Source organism: Diadema setosum, chromosome 3, assembly GCF_964275005.1.
Source record: "Diadema setosum chromosome 3, eeDiaSeto1, whole genome shotgun sequence".
NCBI lineage: Eukaryota > Metazoa > Echinodermata > Echinoidea > Diadematoida > Diadematidae > Diadema > Diadema setosum.
In genome coordinates this window covers 41,134,090-41,157,761 of record NC_092687.1, presented here as the reverse complement: position 1 = coordinate 41,157,761, position 23,672 = coordinate 41,134,090, and the positions used below count along the sequence as shown (strand labels likewise).

The 23,672-nt window shown below is 38.4% G+C and overlaps 1 protein-coding gene and 1 long non-coding RNA gene across 2 annotated transcripts in view; both read right to left on the bottom strand.

Annotated features, from left to right (window-relative positions):
- The window catches only part of LOC140246870 (uncharacterized), a 110,976-nt gene that overhangs the window by 40,212 nt on the left and 47,092 nt on the right, over positions 1 to 23,672 (bottom strand). The window contains exons 21-35 of the mRNA XM_072326196.1: positions 22,192 to 22,260; positions 21,851 to 21,913; positions 15,831 to 15,902; positions 15,014 to 15,082; positions 13,444 to 13,584; positions 12,092 to 12,163; positions 11,205 to 11,276; positions 9,790 to 9,855; positions 9,093 to 9,164; positions 6,853 to 7,037; positions 5,809 to 5,914; positions 4,822 to 5,033; positions 3,141 to 3,207; positions 1,632 to 1,835; positions 859 to 948 (exon numbers count right to left, since the gene is read on the bottom strand). Of these exons, the coding sequence (XP_072182297.1) occupies positions 859 to 948; positions 1,632 to 1,835; positions 3,141 to 3,207; positions 4,822 to 5,033; positions 5,809 to 5,914; positions 6,853 to 7,037; positions 9,093 to 9,164; positions 9,790 to 9,855; positions 11,205 to 11,276; positions 12,092 to 12,163; positions 13,444 to 13,584; positions 15,014 to 15,082; positions 15,831 to 15,902; positions 21,851 to 21,913; positions 22,192 to 22,260 (1,560 nt within the window). The remainder of the gene's footprint in view (positions 1 to 858; positions 949 to 1,631; positions 1,836 to 3,140; positions 3,208 to 4,821; positions 5,034 to 5,808; positions 5,915 to 6,852; positions 7,038 to 9,092; positions 9,165 to 9,789; positions 9,856 to 11,204; positions 11,277 to 12,091; positions 12,164 to 13,443; positions 13,585 to 15,013; positions 15,083 to 15,830; positions 15,903 to 21,850; positions 21,914 to 22,191; positions 22,261 to 23,672) is intronic.
- On the bottom strand, positions 16,846 to 20,838 carry LOC140226384 (uncharacterized). Its single transcript, XR_011900947.1, has 3 exons — positions 20,757 to 20,838; positions 19,473 to 19,544; positions 16,846 to 16,922 (listed from the first exon to the last, which is right to left on the bottom strand). It is a non-coding gene; the product is annotated as an uncharacterized lncRNA (long non-coding RNA).

Below are 23,672 nucleotides of genomic sequence, written 5' to 3'. Positions count from 1 at the left end.
TCGCCTCCCCTTGATCATGATAGCGTCGGAAGACAAACTTTGAAGAGGTTTTTCTCGAAACTCTGATTTCCTTAACCACTTGACATGCGCTAATAATATCATCAATATCTCCGCAACAGAGTACTTTTATGAGTTGTGCTATATATAAAATTAAAGTAGAAGAGTAAGGGAATAATGTCATGCCATTTTCAGAAAATTGACCTCCCCTGACTTTCGGATCCTTTTGTTGTAGCCACATATATCTAGGCCAGGGCAGCCTTCCTCCTTCAATATGGTATCTCCTTGTTACTGGGTCTTTAAAGGGACTGTACTGTACTGGTTGAGGTGGGGATTCATGTTTTTAACATTCCTAAGTGAGATACTAGGCGTTTTCACATGAGCCCAATGTTTCGAAATAGCGCGCTATTTTCTGACTTGGGAAATAAAAAAATATCTCGAGCTTGGATTCTTATCGGGCTGATGTGAAAACGCCTAATGAGAAACCTCTTATGAAATATGAAAGAGCATGTAATTCTAAGAAGGATTCAACATTTATTTGATGAATATTGGTTTTCAAATGGCTGAAATGTAAAAAAAAAAAATAATAATAATAAAAGGCGACATGCCACGCCTTTACTTAAGGATCTCTTTGTTTCACCTTGTTTTTGGATATCTCAGCCATTTCAAAACCGATTTTCATCAAATAAACTTTTTATACCCCTTAGAATTGCATGCTCCGTGACATCTTATAGAGTGGTTTCTGAATATCTGGCAAAACGTTAAAAGCTAATTCCTCACCTCACCCAGATCTGTACACTTCCTTTAATATCCTGCATGAGAGGTATATAGGAATACAGCAAAATCTATGGAGGACCTCACCCAAAGTTGTGAAGGACGTAGGAGCAGTCCCTCTGACCCTCTGCGGCATAGCCAAGGCCGTCTATCGGGAAGTAGGAGGCTGACCAATATCTAAACCATGAAACAAAGCGAGAGAGATTGAGTAAACCTTGTGAAACAAGTAGAAGTTATATGGAAATTAAAAACAACAAATGAAATTTAAATTGTAATGCGACAAGGCCAATTGATTGCCACGAATGCAAACAAGTCAACACAAAAAGCAAACTCTTGTGAAACAATCAGAACTTACATGGAAATGAAAAGAACAAATGCAACATACATTCCCAGTGCAAGCAACAAGAACAAAACTAAACCAATAGAAATTCTTTCTAATCTTTGTGCGAAATGTTCTCATGCCTAACTCAAACAACAGCTTGCCATCTTCATTTTAACATTGCTCAAACTCACAAAACTTCATTCAACTCAACTGATGATTTGACAACTAGCCATTAGCAAGAAAATGGTTTTGTCATAGAATTTACATCACAGAAAAATTAATACTTTTTTTCTACAGCATTGCTCTTCTGCATTCCTAGCAGAAAAGCTTCTATGAAAAGTTTCTGTGAAAAGTTACACGTTTTCAAAAACCTAAAATGCTCTGGAATTTACGAATATGGCATACAAGGAATCAGCACCATGGCAACTATAATGAGTTAAACAACTGGAGAAAGATGATTGAGCAAAGATAAACTTGCTGTCAAGTACAAAACTTCTATGTGATGAAATCAATCATGGCTTTTTTCTCTTAAACACACCGGTTCACAGAAGATGTGTTCAACCAAGGAAGCACAATGTTCGTCTCAAACACGTAGCTGCTGTCGACGACACGGAACCAGTTGGAGAAGGCGTCGTTGACGGGATCGGCGGACTCACTCAGCCAGGATTGGAAGGGGCTGTCGATGTAGGTCGGCGACGATTTCAGCGTCTTGGTGGAGCTGTCAAAATCTGCATCTCCATTGCTGTAAAGAGAGAATCAATCAATTTGATTACAACATACATTTAAACCTGTCGTAGCAACATCTCTACAAAAGCAACCATCTATATGTGACCCTGCACCACAAAACAAACAAAAAGTCGCTAGACATGGATTTTAAGTTGAGGACAGATTCTGAAAGAGCAGATTCTAAGCCTTAAAATGATGTATAATTCAATTCAAATGGACTCTCCTAACCTATCTAAATACTGGAAAGAAAGCACAAACTCAGGAAAAGTGTGAACTGAGAAAAGAGGCTCTGAAGTACAGTGTCTATTCAAGTGCTTAATCTTATACCAAACTGTGCTGGCTGTGCGATGAATGGGACAAAAAACAGGAAGTAAACCACCAGCGTAACAACAATGAAGGGAAATGATGTGCTTCTTTTAATTGATAAGAAATGGGATTATCAAATCCAAGGTCAATCCCTGGTTCAAGTTTCCTCTCTGCAGCAGTTGAGCCCCTATATGCAAGGCACTTCATCCTCATGGATTAGGGTTTTTTTTGTTTTTTTTTGGAGAGGATTTTCTATAATCAACATACCCGTCAATCCTGTGATTGGTCGCTTGCTTACAAACCAGGCCTTCAGTGGCCTTGCCTCTTTAGCATTCGGGCAATACAAGCCATCTAAGTACAGTATTCATCGCATAATCGGGCATCTGATAATCGGGAACCTCGCTTAAATGACATACGCTTCCCAGAAACATTTCCAATGCATGTTATTTTCACTGGATAATCGGGCGGGGACCTCTGATAAATGGGACAATTTTTCTTCAAGCGATCTTTGATTTTGTTGATATTTTACACAAAAACTCTACCAAAATACCACAACAATATTTCAAAGATTCCCTATCAGTTGTCGTTTACATCGAACTTACAAAGCAAGTTTCGGACTGGTGTGTTTTGACCTCCATCCATCCAGTACACGTACATGCATGATAGCCACGAAAGAGCCGTGTATAAGTATCCATGCCATTGCGAAACACATGCTTTCACGAACATTCTTCTCCCCTATATACATATAAGCAAAGCCATGTGCAGGGAGAGCTAGAGGGTCGTGCCGAGGGGTAGCGTGGTTGTGTATTCATGTACATGTACAGTACGTCAGTATGCATACATGTGTGTGTGTGTGTGCACTACATGTACATGTCGTATGCCGTTAGTGTATGGTGAGTGCTCATCGCGAAATCAGGCACCTCGCTTAAAGGGGCCGTGTTTGCTACTCCCAACCTGTCCCGATTATGCGATGAATACTGTATTCCATATTATGAGAAGGTCTTAATTGTCTTACCTGAAGTCATAGTAGGTGATTGAGAAAGAGATGTCCCTTCCTTCTGAATCTGTGATGTTGGTGTTGGCTGATATTGAGAGCAGAGAAAAGAAGAAGATAAACCTTTTTTGCAGCCAGGATCTAATCACATTGTATAACTTGCCAAGCTTTTTTCCACCAGAATTTAGTACTGGGTATTCCACCAAAACTTGACATAAAAGTGTAGCTGGAGAACAGCAAGCCCACTCAGGTGGAGCAATGTGCCTCAGTCCAACAGGAAGGCCATGGTAACACAATAGGGATTAGGGGGATTGGGTAGGTACATGTAATCTTATTCACTGATAATTAGTTTCTAGACATGTGCCATTTGGCAAAGAGAGCTGGCTCTTCAACATGCCTGCCATTTTGCCAACAAAAGCACAGCTAGCATTAAAGACTTACATTTCTGCCACTATCATATAAAATCCTGAAAAGGAAAAAGAATCAGAGATTTAGTTGTGAGTGTATACATCATCAAGGTCATTAACCCGTTGAGGACGAGTCCCGAGTATACTCGGGCAGGTGTCTATGGGAAATGCGTGTTGTAGCAAAATCAGTCCGTCCTCAACGGGTTAAGAAAAAGAATTCATTACTGAGTGAAAGCGAGAAACTACTGTCAGATACAAATATGTATTGGCAATACAGGAAAATATTTGCTTTTACATCAAAATCGATCCACTTACTTGTACATGAGATTCATGCACGTTAACTATCAAAGTAGCTTTCACTGTGCTAAGATTGTGTGATGCAAGAAATGTTAAACCATTAAAGACTAGTCTTGAGTATACTTTGACAGGTCTTTAGAGGAATTGCTTAACGCACATTACAGCAAAATCTTCTTCTTCTTCTTCTTCTGGTTAAGTCTGCCTCCTTCAATAGCCTGAAGATTCTTGCAGACTGGTGCTATTTACATTATAGTACAATTTATTTACAGATATTTACAAGCACATAGAAAATTTGACGAAAACAACTAGCCACTGTGATCAACCGTTAGACGGTTTCGAAATGATCCCACAGATGGTGCAGAAACAATGTCTGACGACAGGGAATTCCAGTTCCTTACAGTTCTTGGGAAGAACGAATGGCGATGCGATTCAGTTCTCGAATATGGTACCTGATAGGAGTGTGGTTGCGAGGCTCTCGTTAACTGAGTAGCCTGTTTGATAATATAGTCCTGTGCTGAAAGAGGAGTAAGATTATTGTGTATTTTGTACATCATAATTAAATCAAGTCACCCCAAAGGGATTACGGATTACACATGCCATAATGGGCTTTGCATTTGAAGAGTTTTATTGCAAATGAGCTAAGCGCCATCTTTAAACATTTTAAAGTAAGTCCATCATCTGACAGAGCAAAATTAAACCCTTCCAGTAATACCTCACTTGTGACATAACAAAAAACTTTATAGTTATGACTAAAAATATCCTGTGTTTTCTGACTATTTTTTTGCTTTTTAGCAGCTTTAATCACAAATATCTCACCTAAACAAGAATGGAGTTACAGTACCTTGTTTTGCGATAAAACTCTTCATCTGTCCACACCTACATTACTAGTTTCTTCATTTTTTCTTTTCCTTCACAGCTTTAATCACAAATATCTAAACTTAACAAGAATAGAATTGTAGCTCGTTTTGCCATAAAGCTCTTCATCTGTCCACACCCACCCGTGTTCTCAAGCGTCGTGATGGGGATACTCTGCCCTTCAACGCTGGAGGTCCCATTGTACGTCAGCCGGATGGTGCAGGAGTAGTCGGTTCCAAACTGCACGCCATCTGAGGAGGTGAAGAGGAGACTTGTGCCCGAGGAGGAGTTCCCACTCCCCGCACTCCCGCTCACCGTGGGGGCGTTGTCGCTCGTGCAGTTTACCACGTATGACCTAGAGTGTGACAACCAAGAACTGTTCAAGTACAGGTTGGTGGAGGCAAACTGTAATTATGAAATGACAAAACTGCTGCAAGAGCAGTTGAACATTCGAGTGAGTAATATCTGTGCTCAACCACACCGGATAAATTTTGCATATTTTAGATAACACAAAATAAAAATATAAAACTGCATTATATGTTAGAAGTAGAATATCTGCATGTCTTTACTTTTAGACTGTTTTAATGTCGAGCAAAGTGTGTGAAAACTTTGCATTTCTTTTACAGTACTCCACATGCTGTGTGAAAAGTACAGGCATAGCAAAGCACTTCAAGCTGAAAGTCTTAAATCAAAATTTTAATTTATACTAGCACCACCAATGGCAAACAATCACTACAGCCACAACAGCAACAACAAATACAGAAACCTCCGCAATCAGCCCTAGCACCCCAACTCCTCATCACTACACAAAACCATTACCACCACTACTGCTTTCATTGCCATCACCACCACCCCAACACCGTACCACCATTTGAAGAAATCACATACCATCACCATCACTGTCACTCCCATCCCCCCCCCCTTTATACCATCCCAAACCACTATGATCACCACGACTGCTTCTGTCGCCGACACCACCACCACAGGAACCCACCACCATCCGATTAAATCACCCCCACCATCACCTCCAATCCCCAACCACCACCACCCAAAGCCACTAACCACCACCACTGCTTCCATCGCCATCACCACCACCACCGACACCACAAAACTCAGCCATCTCTAATTACCAATCTTCTTCACTTCCATTCACAGCTGGGCTCAGAGCTCGAGGCGGGTCCCAGTCTACAAAGATTTGTTCAAAGGCTGGAGCAGTCACATTAATCTCAGTGGGAGCTGTAAAAAAACAAAATGAATAAATAAATGAATAATTAAAATAACAGGAAGAAAAAGCAAATAACTTTAATTGACCAACATTCACAGAAGACAGTTTATAATATCTTACAACGGATAGCAATCTACTTTCTAAGAAAACATCAGGTTTTCAAACATACAACATGTACTTGAGTAAATCAGTTATCACTGTTTATACTTAGAGTTCAGAAGATTTAAAACTACTAAACTCTAAAAATGCATTTTTGGTCAACTTATTATCATATTTGCTTGCAGACATCAGAGAACTTAGGTAATATCATACTTCCTGCACCTACAATATTCCAACTTGGTCAATGCCCCATGGGTGCTACTCCTGGATCTGCCCTGAATAAAGCTGAAAGTACATTATAATTTCTTTATGTGCTTAATGGAATTTAATACAACATGCGATTTGAATTTATTACTAAGCACCATTTCTGGTTTCGTAGAAGAAGATTCTCTTTATATAACGGGGCATGGCGGCCAATCACATGTTCCATCATCCTTGCGATATGGCCCCCGGTGAGTTTGTTGACACTCCGTCACTGAGTTTTCAACAACAAAAAAAAGTTGAAAATGCAGAAAGTTCAAACAAGATGGATGAGAGCAGATGAACAAATAAAGCCTGATTCAAAGAGATGCTGGACAATGAGTGACCGCATGAACCAAAGGCTAATTGGGCCAGCTTAATTTAAACCCATTGAGGACGGACTGATTTTGCTACAACACGCATCTCCTATAGACACCAGCCCGAGTATACTTGGGACTCGTCCTCAGCGGGTTAAAAGTCTTAAAACTATTACACCTGTTTTGCACTTACTACAGAGACACCTGCCTACTCCAGAGGCACCATAGATACCTGCCCGAGTATACTCAGGACTCGTTTTCATAGGGCTAAAAGTCTTAAAATCAGGACTTACTACAGAGGAAGAGGTTGGCATCCATGTTGAGGAAGTAGGTGGGTGATGATGAGGATGATGATGCCAGAGAGGTGCCAGCCAATGAGGCGGGTGTGGCACATTCACCCCCACGGACCGAAGACTGAACATCCTCCAGAGAGAAGTAGACATTGCAGCTGCAGGCAAGGTTGTTGGTGTCCAAGTCCCTTGATAAGAAACAAGTTGAAAGATTAGAAGATTGTGGACATTTGAATGGTCCAAAGAGCCAAAACTTTTTTTTTTCTTACACTGCATGAGAAGATTTAAAAAATGAAAGTCATTAAAGGGACTGTACAATTCTGGGTGAGGTGAGGATTTAGCTTTTAATGTTTTGCAAGATATACAGAAACCACTCATTGAGATGTCAAAGAGCATACAATTCTAAGGGGAATCAAAAGTTTATTTGATGAACATCAGTTTTGAAAATGGCTGAGATATCCCAAAACAAAGTGAAACAAAGAGATCCTAATAAAAGACGTGGCCTGTTGCCTTTTATCATTATCGCTTTTTTTGATATCTCGGTCATTTGAAAACCAATTTTCATCAAATAAATGTTGAATCCTTCATAAAATTACATGCTCTTTCATATTTCATAAGAGGTTTTTCATTATCTCACATAGGAATGTTATAAACCTGAATCCTCCACTCAACCAGTACTGTACAGTCCCTTTAACTCTTTATGTGCCATGGTGGAAACCCCCTGTGGGCCACGTTATTCTGAGACAGGAAGGTAGTCATGCTCTGAGAAAGAATTCTGTTTTTCCAATTTGTATAACTTCTACAAATTTCTGTGAAGACGGGCATACTAGTAGGCAAAGTTAAAGAGGAATGCCAAGCTTTGTTTCGATATAAATTGTATGACGAATCTATTTTCAATTTTTCTATTGAATGACCAGTTGCTACATTACTGTAAAGGCATGACTTTTGCACATAAAACCGCGACAAAACCTTAGAAAGTACGAGGAAATCCAGTTGGGAACGCCGCTTGATAGTCAATCGCCACATATAATGCAAGCTGTATAATGAGAGGAACAAAAGCACGAGAGACGCTTTCATTGTGCCGCGGGATTAGTAGTGATTAGTGATTTATCGATCGGTTTTGGCGGCTTTGTTTGTTGAGCAGAATATGCGAAGTTGGCACGCCGTCGACTGAGCTGGACGTGCGAACGTGGCACATAAAGAGTTAACATCTATTGGTTCCCTATTGGGGGAACCAATGGGGGTTTGAGATAAAGATGTTCAATACTGTCTAGAATCATCTTCTTATTCTTATCCTTTTTCTTCTTCCTCCTCTTCCTTCTCTACAGTCTCAACTTTTCCTCCTGCAACTTTTCCATAATTTAATATATATTTATCTGACTTTAAAAATCATCTCAAAAATTTTCCTTTCTCCTTCTCTGTTTTATACTTTACTTCCTCTCACTCCTTACAGCTGCCCTTCTCATTTCCATCTTGTTCAGCATCATTATCCTCTTACTTCTTCTCTTCTTCTTATTGCTCTCATTCTTCTTCTTCTGTAATGTATTCTGTCTCTGTTAGCATTAATTCTCACAATACCACGTGCCACAATCTCCTAAGAGTAGTACATAACTGAAGTACACAGCATAAGTGGAAAAAAGAGGTTTTCTCTCTCCCTCTCCCTCTCTCTTTTTCTGTCTCACTTTCTATCTATTAATATCAGGGGCAGATCCAGGAATTCTGTAAAGGGGAGGCACCTTTACAGAATTAAAGGGGAGGTACACGCCCCCGGATGTTTTCTTTTTATATCTATTGTTTTAAAAGAAAATGAAGAGGGGGCATGCGCCCGATGCGCACCCATCTGGATCCGCCACTGCGTATAGATGTACATCTCCAGCTCATACATGTATGAAAAATGCATCATGAATTCTCTCATTGCCATGACATGGCATTTCCTAACTGCCAAAACATATCCCCCTTCAGTAGCAATAATCATTTGTACAAAATCATTTTTATAACATACTTTGAACACTTACATCCATTATTAGCTTCCAATATAGTGTAATTACAAACGATGTACTGGTGTTGTACATGTACATCTTGTTCATTGATCACTAAAAAACATCAATCTGCCCATTATGGGAACTAGGCACTCGATCAATGCATAATTAAAGCTCAATATATGAGATACATGTATCAACGACAGTTAATAATGAGTTTAAAAAAGAAGAAGAAAAGACTGATAAAAAAAAATTCAAACTCACAAGGACGAGAGGGAATCCAGCTGACTAAACGCGTTCAGGCCCAAAGTCCGGATCTGGTTGTTGGAGAGATCTCTGAAACAAAGAAGAGAAGTTTGGTCATGAAAATCAGACTGTGTGAAAGCAGTTCATGCAAAAATTTAATATTGATCAGACATAAAGTATGTTCACTGATGGGCTCACATAATATTCTTTTCTTAACTACTGTAAGAAAACCTGAATGGGTCGGTGAAAGTAAAAAAGCTGGTTAGCTCAGCCTTGATGGCCATGTATGTTTTCATATGAGTTTTATAGTAAATCAAGCACACTACTATGTTAGAAAAAAGTAAATTGGCCAAAAAATACATGCAGGTTTGATACAGGAAAAGAACAGACAAAGATAGAAGAAACTCCATGATCTTTTGATCAAAGTCCTTCTTCTGGTCAGTGTGACAAAACTAAACATGAATTTAGGCCATGACTGTAGGCACTCGTCTACATTTTGGGAACCTGGTACACCAGTTTCATACAAGGTTTCTGTACGGAATGGGCTAAAGGGACCATAATTAAATATTAAGGCATGTTGGTACAAGCAAATAACACAGAAACAAAAAACAAAAAAATCAAAAGCAAGAGTGAAGTGTGCACCTACACACACAAAAAATAGATGACATATAATTTACATTCTTGGAAGCAAACTCTGGCAAGGCCGGATACTTACATTGTATTGAGATTATCCAGCTTTTCAAACGCTGGGAAATGCTCTATGAAGTTGTTGTACAGGTATCTGCCAGGGAATAAAATGATTTAAAATCTATCAATTTACACCTCCTAAACATCTCTGCCATCGACAATGCAATTGCAATGGAAATCAGTACACACATTTCCTGTGAAGAATCTACAAAACTAGTATATTTAAAAAATTATATTTATGCTAATGTTGCATAATTCATGCACAAACTCAGACTACACATTTTACATCTGCTACATGTATTTCTATTTCAGTGTTTTTCATATTTTTGAACATTTGTCAGCAACACTGTTCCAAGCACAAAAATATGTTATTAACTGATTTCAATCAATAAAAGCAAAAAAATAATCAGGCTTTATGAACTTTGACAACAAGAGCAATATGCATTGAAATTGCACAATGTACATGAATTCAAAATTTTGAGTAATTTTTGGACATGCGTGTAACTACACATCCATGCATAACCTCAAAATCGCCTGCCTGCTTCGCATGTTAGGTGTCAAAAGATGCAAGACGCTTTAAAAGATCGATCTGTTCTGTGATGGTGACATACTCTGCACAATACTCTGTATGTTTATACCATCACAAACTGGTCCTGTTAGGATTAACCCTATTCTAACTGGGCTATTTGAGACCAAGTTTTTACTGGGGGGGGGGGGGTCAATTTGACCCCCCCCTTCAGATCTCGGTCGCCGATCGCGCAATCAGCGCAAAATTTTGCCTGAACATAGAGCCGGATGTCAACTACAAGATAACATGGTCATACAATAGAAAAATTTTGATTTCATATTTTTTAATAAATTTATTATGCAAATTAACGCATGAAATCATATTTTCACCTATGTAACTCCATCAAAAAGACTGAAGGATTATTAAATTTTTGTGTCAGAGTTCCTCAAGACACATCAAACAATTTTCTAGTAAAAGAATAGCACAATCAAAATTATTTTCTTTTGTCTTTTATTGTTTTAATTTCTTATGTATTTTATTGTTTTTTCGATCTTTTGTTTTCTATTGTTTTTTGCCAAAATTTGTTGGAGGCACTTTTTCAAGCATATCTACATTAGAATTGATTTATTGGTTAAAAGTTGAAATAATCTAATTTATATCAATTACACAAAAAAACACAGTTTGCATTGGATTTGCACACGAAATCATGAATTCGAGCGTTTTTCGGGTTGACATGCATATGCAAAACATTGCACAACTTCAGAACGGTGTACCCGGACGTCGCAAATTTGGTCTCAAAATATGTGGGAGACTCAAATGAAAAAAGTCATGAAACGACGCGGCAAAATCTTTGCGTGTTGCGGAATCATGGCGCGAAACGTCGAGGGGGGGGTCAATTTGACCCCCCCCCAGTTAGAATAGGGTTAAACACTTACATGTTCCTCAGCTGATTGAGACCATCAAAGGCTCCGTCTCCCACTGTCCTGATGCTGTTGTCATGCAGAAGCCTGAAAAAGGAAGAGATATCTCCATCAACCCTTATCTGTTTCAGGAACTTCAGACAGTGTGAACAATGCTGCAGGATTTCTTTATGTTAATTGGCAGTAAAAGCACAAAGTTTAATATTTTAGGACCTACTGATTTCTGATGATGTTATCTGATGATGTTAACCTCTTTATCTATCAGAGACAATTTCAAACTAGCTGTCACACTGTACATGTATTTCAACATCATAGTGAAGAGTAGCATGTTATAATGCATTATATGGAGTAGATACATTGACACATTGAAACATATTGGGGTGTGGCATTGTCCATCACCCCTTTGTGTGCCCAGGCAATTTTTTTAGCTCAACATTAATTTTTTTTTTTTTTTTTGTGCCAACATCAAGTATTTAACCCATCCAAACTTCGAGTAATAACAACAGTTACTCTACTTGAGAGTAAACATGGTTGTGATGTTTAATAAAAAAAGCTACGTGTACAAAATGCCAGGAAAATAATTGTTTTTTGGCAGACATGAATTTGGTACGTGCTAATCTTGAAATTGATATACATTATGTAGAGCTGTATACCTTTGCCCTACTTCATTACATGGAAAATGTTAAAAAAAACAACAACTAAATGTTAGAAACTGTAAAGGCTATGTTGCCAAAGTCAGCTTTACGGGCATTCTTCCTCTATTTATGATCTCTGAATCTATAAGGGTATCGTGATAACACAGCACATACATGCTACAGTCCAACAGGAAGACTATAGAGGCATATTACATACTCTCTGTTCATTGACAAGTCATTGGCAGACATCTTTTCTTTTCTACTTACAAGTCTCGTAAGCTGGTGAGAGGAGTCAGCAGTGTGGACGCAATCTCTTCAATCTGATTGTGCTGGAGATATCTGGAAAGGTTGATGGAAGAGAAGCAACAAGTGAGAATTCAAGAGTCTTCATATGGTAAATGTTGCACATTGTTGATCATGTTGATCAAAACTGTATGGTACAAAGATATCACTGCTTATTATGTCATCTGTACATATTCTATTTTAAGCATACAAGTATGACCTATATTTAAAAAACGACAAGAATGTGTTCTTGTTATTGATATATAATACATGTATACAGTAGCTTTCATATGTGATTCACATACAAATGTAAATTTTGAAATATTATTCTGCAAATTCTGATCATCTGTTAGATGAAACCTAAAGATTATCTATCACCCAAAGTGTATACAAATATCTAGAAGAACTCATTTCAAACAAAGACAATTTAGTCCAAGTATTTGAAATGAGCACTTTTTTTAACTAATAAGATTTCGAGTTTTCATGACTACCTCAGTCTGCTAAAGGGGCCATGGTACAGAATGTACCAAGTTGCCCATCCATGCATCTACAATGTATCCACCCAAAACAATCATGATGAATAGCCTACAGGTACAATGTATTGTATGTACTCTTTTTCATCATACTTATATATGTATGCAACAATGGAAAGTTCCTGATTGCAATTTGCAAATAAGATGTAACATCTAATGTATTCCTCCCCTGGCAACCAGCGGCATGCACCTGGAATCACCACAATCTTTATATCATGCAATACGATTTTCTGTTTGTATTCTACGTCTGCTTGTATTGTGTGTTAAATTGCCAAATAAATAAATTAATATACTACTACTACTACTACTACTACTACTACTACTACTACTACTACTACTACTACTACTACTACTACTACTACTACTACTACTACTGCTACTACTGCTACTACTGCTACTACTGCTACTACTGCTACTACTGCTACTACTGCTACTACTACTACTGCTGCTACTACTGCTACTACTACTACTACTACTACTGCTACTACTGTTACTACTACTACTACTAATACTACTACTGGCAACCAGCGGCATGCACCTTGAATCACCACAATCTTTATATCATGCAATACGATTTTCTGCTTGTATTCTACGTCTGCTTGTATTGTGTGTTAAATTGCCAAATAAATTAATCAATGTACTACGACTATGACTACGACTAACTACTTCTACTACTACTACTACTACTATTACTGCATGCTACTACTACTACTACTACTACTAATACTACTACTACTAATAATAATAGTTGCCCCCAGCATATTTCAATTAAAATGCATGGATGATTCACATTCCTGTACTCACAGATAGATTGTGCTTGTAAGCGAAGTGAAAGCGTTGTCCGAGATGGTACCAATCTGATTGTAGGAGAGATCCAGGTAGTACATTGATTGTGTTGAGAGGGCGGCTGCTGGGAACTCCGTCAGTAAATTGTTTGTCAAATATCTATGCAACGTGGGAGTAGATGAGGTGAAGAGATAAGACCATTAATCTGTTTATCTACATCAGTCACCTATTGGATCTTTACCAGGTGGATTAGTGTTACACATGAACAAAGCATAAAAAAATGTGACCCGCTACAACAAAAGGATCCTAAAGTCGCTGACGGCTGAGCCGAGAAAATCGAGTTTGAAGTCACATCATCAAAATTGGTCAAAACTGTCATATTTCTGTTTTTGGCATAATTTTGTATAGTCTAATGTTTTGTCTATCATCTGCCGAAATTTCGAAGCTAATGATGATCAAAGGAAAGGCAAGAAATCAGCATTTTTCTGGGCCATGATTTTCCGACTTTCAACGGAACAGAAAGATTTGGATTTAGCGCCGCAGCTAGACTCCGCCCCTAGCAACGACGGAGTGATCTTATTGGTCAGTGGGTGGCATCGTGATTCTATTGTCAAGCCGTGTAAACTGTCTCGCCTTCCCTTGATCATGATAGCGATGGAAGGAAAACTTTGAAGGCGCTTTTCTCGAAACTCTTATTTCCACTACCACTTGACATGCGCTAATAAAATCATTGATATCTCTGCAACCGATTACTTTTATGAGTTGTGGTATATATGAAATTACAGTAGAAGAGTAAGGGAATAATGTCATGCCATTTTCAGAAAATTGTCCTCCCCCGACTTTCGGATCCTTTTGTTGTAGCGGGTCACAAATGTTCACATATAATCAAAAAGGGCACAAAACTAATGACAAAATATGTGAACAATTGTTGTTGTGAAGTGTCCAGCATATATGGAAAAATAAGATAAGGAGACAAAACTTTGTTTGTTCAGATTTATTTCTTTACCTATTTTATATGTTGCAAGTATGGATTGCTGCAAAGCATTTATATGAATATTTGCATATATCAATCAAAATTAAGTACCAAAATATCATCATTAAGCTTTCCTTACAAAATGTAACAAAAAATAAATCTGGTGAGAAGAAGTAGAAAAATACTATAACATGATAACAAGTGAAGTGACAGAATAGATAAGCAGGTACAAAACCAAGGCTTGTGTTTAAACCACATATTTCTTGTCACAAGATAGTTTGGAAGCATAACATTTGGTGAATTTTGACGTGATTTTGTGAGTAGATGAATTCGAGGTCAAGAAGCACAGACAAGAAATAGAAATATCAGGATAATCCCTACTTAAGTAAAATAGTTTAGCAATTCTCCACCTCAGAGATACATTGTAGGGGGGCAGTGTGCTTCCTTTTTATATGTGAGACAAATTTTTTCTGTTAGTAGATAATTTTTGGATTGTGGTTCAACTTAAAAAAAAAAAAATTGAGAAATATATGAATACACATGTATATATCTTTATGTACAGAATGATATCAATTTATATAATCTACAACAAATGGCCAGTGTACATGTACTTACATTCTGGTGGCAGAAATATCTTCAAAAACATTGGTAGGCAGTGAAGCTATCTGGTTGTTCTGAAGATGTCTACAGTAGCAAACAAGTATTAAGCAGCAGACAAAAAAGAAATTGTTAGCATTTATGGTAGTCTCAAACAATGCAGTATAGCAAGTTCTCCAAACAAACTTTGTGGACTAATGTAGACTTTATAAAAAGAAAGCACTGACACAAATGTTTTCTTTCAAATTCCCCAGAAAAAAAGAGAGAATATCAAAATAGCTATCCTCGTTGAAAAATAATGCTATAAAATGAGGAATTATGAAAAGGAATAGTTGTAGATATGCAGAAAATGTCTCCAGACAAAAAAAAAAAAAAACAACAACAGACATAAAATCAAATGCTACAAATTTAACCCGTTGAGGACGGACCGATTTTGCTTCAACACGCATTTCCCATAGACACCTGCCCGAGTACACTCGGGACTCGTCCTCAACGGGTTAATGATCCTTCACTGAACTTGAAGAGACCTCAACTTTAAAGACCCTTTTCTTCAAACTACTATTCCTTCATTTTCGTTTTCCACCATTTTATGAGATTCAATCTAGATGACTGATATCTCACTTTAAATCTAATTAGAATCCTTTGTATTTTGTAAGATTAACCCTTTTCCTGCCCGGGATGTTGGTCAGTGTGTAGAACACGAAGGGATTTTTTTTTTGAACCAATCTGCACTCAACACATGCAAAGGTTTAACTAAAAAAAAATAATAATAATAAAATATATCTGGTGACCTTCTTTGCAGATATTTTGATGCAGGCTTCTATGATATTCTTACATATTTTCCACAGTGCAGGTCCCTCCACACAGCTTGCCTTCGATGGAGTTTATCACATTGTCCTGGAGGTACCTGTCAAACACAGAAATCATGTCTTGAATTTTATAGAAGACCTGAATAAACAACTTGTGGCAAAGACCAAAGTCTATTAGAATTGAGGAAGAATTTTGCATTAAAAAAAAATAATATTCTTTATTTTTCAGTTATGGGAATATCTTGTACACTTTACAGATTGTATGTCTAGTTATCATGTGAAACAGGCACATGACTACATTGTATCTAATTTTTGCATTACTTTGCAGGGACTTTCCAAAGATGACAGCCAAATTGGACTTGGGCTGTAAACAGTTAAACCTTACACTCCTGGGCGTTCAACTGAAAAAAATGTAATGCATCATTCCAAAGCCATATCATGTACAAAAGAAAGGAGTTCTTTGGTTTTGGGCAGATATGATTTTGCCAGATAATGACCTTAGTACAATCAATACAGAATTTTTATTGCGAAAAGATACATTGCCAAAGCGAGCTTTTAAGACTTTTTTTTTTTTGTGTGTGTCCTACAGTATACTTAAATTCGCTGACTGTACATCAATGACCTGATGACCAAACTCAAATATTCTCTTACAAACCATGAGAAGCATTCAACTTGATATTAGAGCACAGTTAGCATTTTTCATCCCAATATTAAAAATTACAATAATCTCTTTTGAAGGCACATGCTGAACTTACAAAAGCTGTATCTCTTCTTTAGCACTAAAAATAAATGCCTTCATCATCCAGGTTGCCATGACAAGAAACCCACTATGACTGCAGAACAACCAATATGACTATCAACAATGCCTCTAGTGTCGTGTCAATGAAATCATGCACCTCAATTCCAATATATGTCATCAGAGCTAGGCATCACCACTGCATCTAGAGTGATCACAAAGTATTGAGAGTCTTAATTGACTCCACAATCTGTACTATCACAAGCGCCATCATAATCCGTATTGTCATCACCCTCATTATACTCACAACTCGTACGAACTTCCCGTCACGTCGTAGAACGCCTCGTCTCCGATGAAGCTGATCTGGTTTGCGTTCAAGTAGCTGTGCAGAGAAACAGCCATATTATAGCGAGTCTTACGCATTCAAATGATGAAATTGTGACACATAGGAAGGCACAGTCCATCAATCTTTCAATATCCAATAATAGGAATATTATGTGACCCGCTACAACAAAATGATCCTAAAGTCGGGGGAGGTCGATTATTTGAAAATTGCATGATATAACCCCCTAATCGTTCTGCTTTAAATTGATATATAACACATTTTATAAAAATAATCGGCTGCGGAGATATCGATGTTTAAAAGAGAGCATGTCGAGACGTCTGGAAAATCACTGTTTCGAGAAAAGCGCCCTAAAAGTCTTCCTTTCGACGCAGTCGCGATCAAGGGACATGCAAGTCAGTTCTCACCACTGGACAATAGAAGGTAAGCCCTAGCAACCCCCGAAGAGTTCATTCAAGCACATCAGCGTCGGTGGTCTCCTCACCAACCAATCAGTGACCAGGATGTGAGAAGTGGCTGAGCATAGCGCACCCCGCCCGCACGCACCAGTCGACTGGGCAGTGTGCGAGCTTCACGCTTCGGTTAGCAGCAATCAGCAAACTGACCAATGAGATGACTCTGGTCGTTGTTAGGGGCGGAACCTATCTGTGGCGCTCAATCCAAATTTTCGAACCCGGTTTCTGCTTCGTTGAAACGCCAAAAAACATGGCTCAGAAAAACGCTATTTTTTGGTCTTTCCTTCGATCATTTTGCTTCAAAATTTCGACAGATGATAGAAGACATGTTAGACTCCAATAATATATCAAAATCAGAAAATCGTAAGTTTTGACAAATTTTAATGCTCTGACTTCAAACTCGATTTTCACGGCTTCGACCGTGCGCGACTTTAGGACCTTTTTGTTGTAGCGGGTCACTTATAGTCTTGTGAGAATTACAATGCAGGAATCCTCCTCTTCTCATCCTAAAATTGGTAACACTGAATTCACTCCATATTCATACCAAAGAAAGATTTCAAGAGCTGGTTTAAAACTTTTTCGATCTGTACATAAACAGAAGGATTTTTTCTTGAACTCGCTGAGGACGGACTGATTTTGCTTTAGCACACATTCCTCACAGACACTTTCCCGAGGAAACCCCGGACTAGTCTTCAATGGGTTAAATAAAAACACAGATTTGACTGAGAAGCTCAAAGGTTTATCTACTGAACTGTGTTGGCAATGAAAGACTTGATAATGAATGTAGCAATTCAGAGGCTTTGAAAAATTTTGCTAACCACTTCTCTTTAAGCCAAAATAAACTGTTCTGGTACGCCTGCAAAAGTTGTCAAATTTCGCTCCCAAATGTGAACGTACTTGTATGCCTAGGAAATGTGCCGAATAATGCTGTAATATAACAAGATATTCAATGGGTAATGACAAAAATGGAAAATAGTAACCAAAATGTTTCAGTCTCAGAACTTACCCGAACGGGGTCAGGCTAAACTCGGACTCGGGGATATAACTCGGCCTCGCTTTGACGGCGGGCTGAGTTGTATTGGTTGTCCCTCTGGATTGTACAGTGTTGTACTATAGGAGTGGCCTGTATAAACTAGCACTTCACGTTCTGGCTACTCGCAGTAATGGTCCGAGTTGTTAAAACGCGCGCATCAGAAACCTCTTTGGCGCACATGCAAAATTAGTGTGCACCTATCAAGCACCTCTAAAATAAAGACGCTTGATAAACAACAACAAAAACTTCAAAGACAGCGCATCTCAGCAACTGAGGTGATGTGCGTATAGGCTTGAGGACCGCGCGCTGTCCATTTGTTTTATACAGGATTAGCATGCACTTTCCTGTCTGTTCAGTTAGGCCTCGTTTGGTATTATACAGTAGAATATGGCGATCACGAACTGCGTGTAAACTGTCTGAAATAGGGTCGAGTTTTCCCTGAGACAGAGTTAATCTGGATCCTTCTGGAATAAAAGTCGGTTTTCCGACTTTTCAAAACGACTGATCATCCCGGCAAATTGCGTCTGCCAGGTAAGTTTCTTTGGAGACTCTTTCGATATATTGCAAGCAAATATGAAATGGTGCCAGACGGGTTCTGAAACCCTTACTAAAACCATGTTTTCACTTTAATAATAAAGTATTGTATGTAAACATCCAAGCTTTCATACACGTATGAAAAAAAAAAATTCCTCTCATTGATGAAACACTACAGAAGAATAACAAAAATCATCAACAAATCGATACAGTAAACCCCCAAAGGCTGTTTGATTGGCTAAGAATTTGGAATTTAGAAGTAAAAACAAATTGACTATAATATACTGATTGTTCCCCTACACGCAAAGCTGCTCACACTCACACAATTGCATGCCAACCAGGAAGGTTCTAACACAGCACTCTAACAGTAATATATTTGGGTTGCCTGCATACTGCTGCATACAGCCAAGAACTAGCGATTCCAAAATCAGGCACACCAGTCTTCTACATGTACGCGTGTATATCGTCAACTCTTTCTGCGACAAAGACTTTGGACAGTGTCTACAACGCTGTTGAGGTTCTCTGTTCCAAAGGGTAATTGAAATACACGAGGAGTTAAACACTCACAAGTCCCAGGAGATAGACATCTGGTAGAAGGTGTGCGTCTCTAGTGATGTCAGCTGAAGACCCCCGAGGTATCTGTGGTTGAGTCACCAAGGAAAGAAAACAGAACCACATTTTTAAAAGATTACTACTGAAAATCATGTACTGTATAAGCTGGTATTTTCATGAATCACAGTCAGATCACAAATTTAACAGCACACAAATAGTGCATTCACATTAGTGTCGGCGTGAATTCGCCAAAACAATATCTAGCAAAATTGTCTATTACCTCCTCATTTGTGAAAATATCTGTATGCGAATATAACAGCGTCCAAGTAAGGTGTCATCCCTTCTTTCTACAATTTTCTAATAAGAACAAAGCATTGATAGTTCTTGAAGTACATCTACATGTACATTTAGTTGCAGGATTGTCTGCTAATCCTTTTACTGTTTATTCCTGATATGTACTATACATGCCAAGTACATTGTATTTCACAAGGGTTTTAATTTTGCTAATTTCGTGAGACAGATGCTATTTGTGAATTCAAAAATGCCCAAATTATTCTCATTCAATTTGATTCTGACACAATTTTTTTATTTTTTATTATTTTTTTGGTCATTTCAGAAATAAGATTGTTGGAGGTTGAACTTATTTACATTCAGTAAGATAACAACAGCATTTGATGTCATATTGATATGTCAATAATTCCAAGTTAAGAATATCTCTCTCTAACAAACTTTAATCAAGACCAGTCTGTGTTGGTAACTTTGTGTAGAGTTTGTAATGCAATGTTACAGTTGTCATACGCAGAGACAACAACAACGACAGCATATCGGGCATACTGTTTACACCAAATTTTTCGTGAGAATTTTATTTTCACGAATTTCGCAAGTCAGGAGCTATTCACGAAATTATTGACTCTGATCCTGATGTAGACATGAAGTACAGGCATGTACATTTCTCCATGCAGTACAGTACTCAACAATTGCAAATTTAACCACTTGCGAAATCGTCAGGAATTCCTGACTGCGAAAATTTAGACTCGCGACATACACGGCGTATACTGTAAAACATGACATTCGCGGCACGAAATTTTCGCGAGTTGGAGCCGACGGCTTTTTTCGTGGCATGAAATTTTTGCGAATTGCTAATGGCATTCAATGCATATAGTGTAGACAAGAAATTTCGCGAATCTTGGCGCTCGCGAAATTCGCGAAATCAAAATGCACGCGAACATTCCTCGTTTTACAGTACAGTATTCAAGAGCCTTTGTCCAACCTCATCCAGACTAAAGGAACAGGACTTACATTCGGCCGACCGATGCGTCTAGGAATGCCTTAGATTGCAGGGTCTTCAGTGGGTTGCCAGTGAAGGTGAATGATTGGCTGAAAGAGAGAAAGACAGGAAACAAAGCTGGCAGAGTCTTGCCCATCTTTTCTTTCTTTTTCTTCTATGTAAGGATGAGAACACATCAACTGATCATCTTGTTCTCTCACATGGATAGTGAAAGTCAAAACATGCCAAGCAATAGCAATAAATGAGATTCTTTTTCCCATTGGAAAAGAACAGACAGGTTGGTAATCTGCTTGAGCGAAAGTAGTCAAGTGGTATGTGTTTACCCTTTCAACAGTAAACTGCATGACTAATTGTGCCATTGAACAATACAAGATGTAACATATTGTACGGATAGACTGTGCGCGGATGGGTCCAAAAACCTTGTTTTATACACAATAAGGGCACTCGCATGGGCCAGCAACAGTCAAAATCTAGTGAGCTCAGTCTTTATTTGCTATGTACGTTTTTATGAATTTCATAGCAACTAAAAACAAAAACAAAACAAAAACGCCCTACTACATTTAGGTGAAAGTTATACACAGAGTTTTGATGCAGAATAAGAGAAGATACTGATAGAAGAAACTTTGCCATTTTGATCAAAGTCATTCTTTGCTGGTCATCATGACAGAAATAAAAATAAACTTACAACTTTAGGCCACGAAATGCATACACTCTTAGTTACATTTAGGAAATTTGCATATTAGTTTCCTGTACAAGAGTTGACATTACAGGAACCTGGTATACCAAACTCTTGTAAGGAACGGGTTAAAAGAAACAAGCACTTAAAGAACATAAGGAACAATGACTGCAGACCCTGGCTAAGGGATCCCACTGGCTGAAAGAAGTGCTGCACCTTGAGGCCTTTGTCCCATACAAGGGGGCTTTTTAGCATTGACCCCTTCTTAAAGTCAATGAGCAAAATTTGCACAAGTATCACAAACAAACAGGATAAGGCCTGATGTGGCACTTAGTGCGTAAAAAAAAATAAAGTTTGTACTACAGACATCTCTCTGTACCTTTAGTAAAAGAGAAAGAGAAGAAGAAGAAGAAAAAATACTCTCCTCACCTCACTGACACTCCTTGGAAGGCCCGCGATTCGATGATGTTGATATCGTTAGTACCAAGATGGCTGGTTGGTTCCAGGAACATTTAAAATAAAGAAGAGAAGATTGAAGTTAAACTGAACTTTCCATTTCCAGTTTAAAATAGTTTATGCAAGATCACATTCAAAACATTCCCAAGGTGGCTTCAATCAAAAAACCAAAACCATCAAATTGAAAAGAATTGTTGAGGTTTCAACAGATCAGACACGAAATTATAAAGTTACACATATCTACAAGGAAATACACAATATTCATATTGTGAGATGTACTGGATTTTTTTGATGCCTACGCAGTGAGTACTTACAGGGAAGTTGTTGTCAAATCTAGAAACGTCCCAGTCTTCACAGCTGTGATGCGGTTGTCGTAGAGATACCTAAAAATGTGAGGAGAAGATGTGTAGACCAAAGCATTTTTAAGACAGATTTTTTGTTTTGTTTTGTTTTGTTTTTTTTCCTGAAAGCATCTCTACAGAGACTATATGTGACCGGCGACAACGGTTTCAGGCAAAAGTCAGGAATTTTGAAAATTCATTTTTTCATTGAATCACATTGCCCATTTCCTAAGCCTTACAACGTATAAAGCAAAATACAATGCACTTTTTGATTTGTTAGGCTGACAAAATTGCGAGTACACAGGCTTTGAAGATCCCCCTCTTGCTCGAATACATCCGTACAATGGTGCCAATACTAAGCGTATGGAGTCGAATGCACAATGCATTTTGCTCGGGTTTGTTTACCAGTACGTCTTTCAAGATGGCGGATACAATTATCTTGTAAGCTTTTTACGTGTGTATGCATGGTGCGCGTATACCCAATGGCATCCACACGCTATGCCTGTGCGTACACGTCACAGGAGCGGGTGGCGCATTCGTACACACATCTTTACAGATCACGTTTTAAAAGGGGTTAATTTGTCTTGTAAATTTCATCATTGAGACCTTTTCTAAGGCAAAAAGATGGCAAGGGTCACACTTCATGATGTTTTGTTTTGTTCTTCAAGCTGTGCATGTGTAGCATTGTGCGTCAAACAAGCAAGCAAAACACAAGCAAGCACGACTTTACTTTAATAGTTTGGTGCAATTTTGACGTTTACTACAGTGTATTATTTGAATACTGGTCATTTATGACCACTCCTTTCCTATCTTCTGCTGTCTTTTTGAGTCAACCTGCTGTCATATTTACAAGGAGCACAATTGACACATGAGTTTCCGGTCGTATGTTGCACAATTTGTGTGGCGGTTTGCCACTCTGATACGTTAAAATCATGTTCCCTATCGTATCTATTTTCACGTTAAGTTAGTGCTGCCTAGTGCTGCTGTTCAATTTTTGTTTCACTTCCGTTGTCGAACATTGCAGTTGATAAGCGTGGAGAGATAGCCAAACGAAGAGCATAGTCTACACTACAGACCGGGCGTACTGGTATCTATTGTAGCAACAACAATGGCGTGGACAATACATTTCCAACATGCTGTGAGACGTATATCTGAAAGCCGAACTTTGTAAATGTGTGCGACGCACTAGCAACACTGGGCATATTGGTGTGGCGTTCGAAAGAAGATCGAAACTGACGAGTGCGATCCAACATAGGGTGTTTAAAATCCCAGGAAAAACTTAGTGTTATGCTGTGAAATTTAGTGCAGATGTAGAAAACATATCAAGGATTCAATTTCTGAAAAAAAAAACAAGATCGACAAAAATAATGGTCAAAATCTTTGTATCCCGCCTAGGAGGGAATTTGCTCTTGCGACTTTTGCCTGAAACCGTTGTCGCGGGTCACACATGCAGT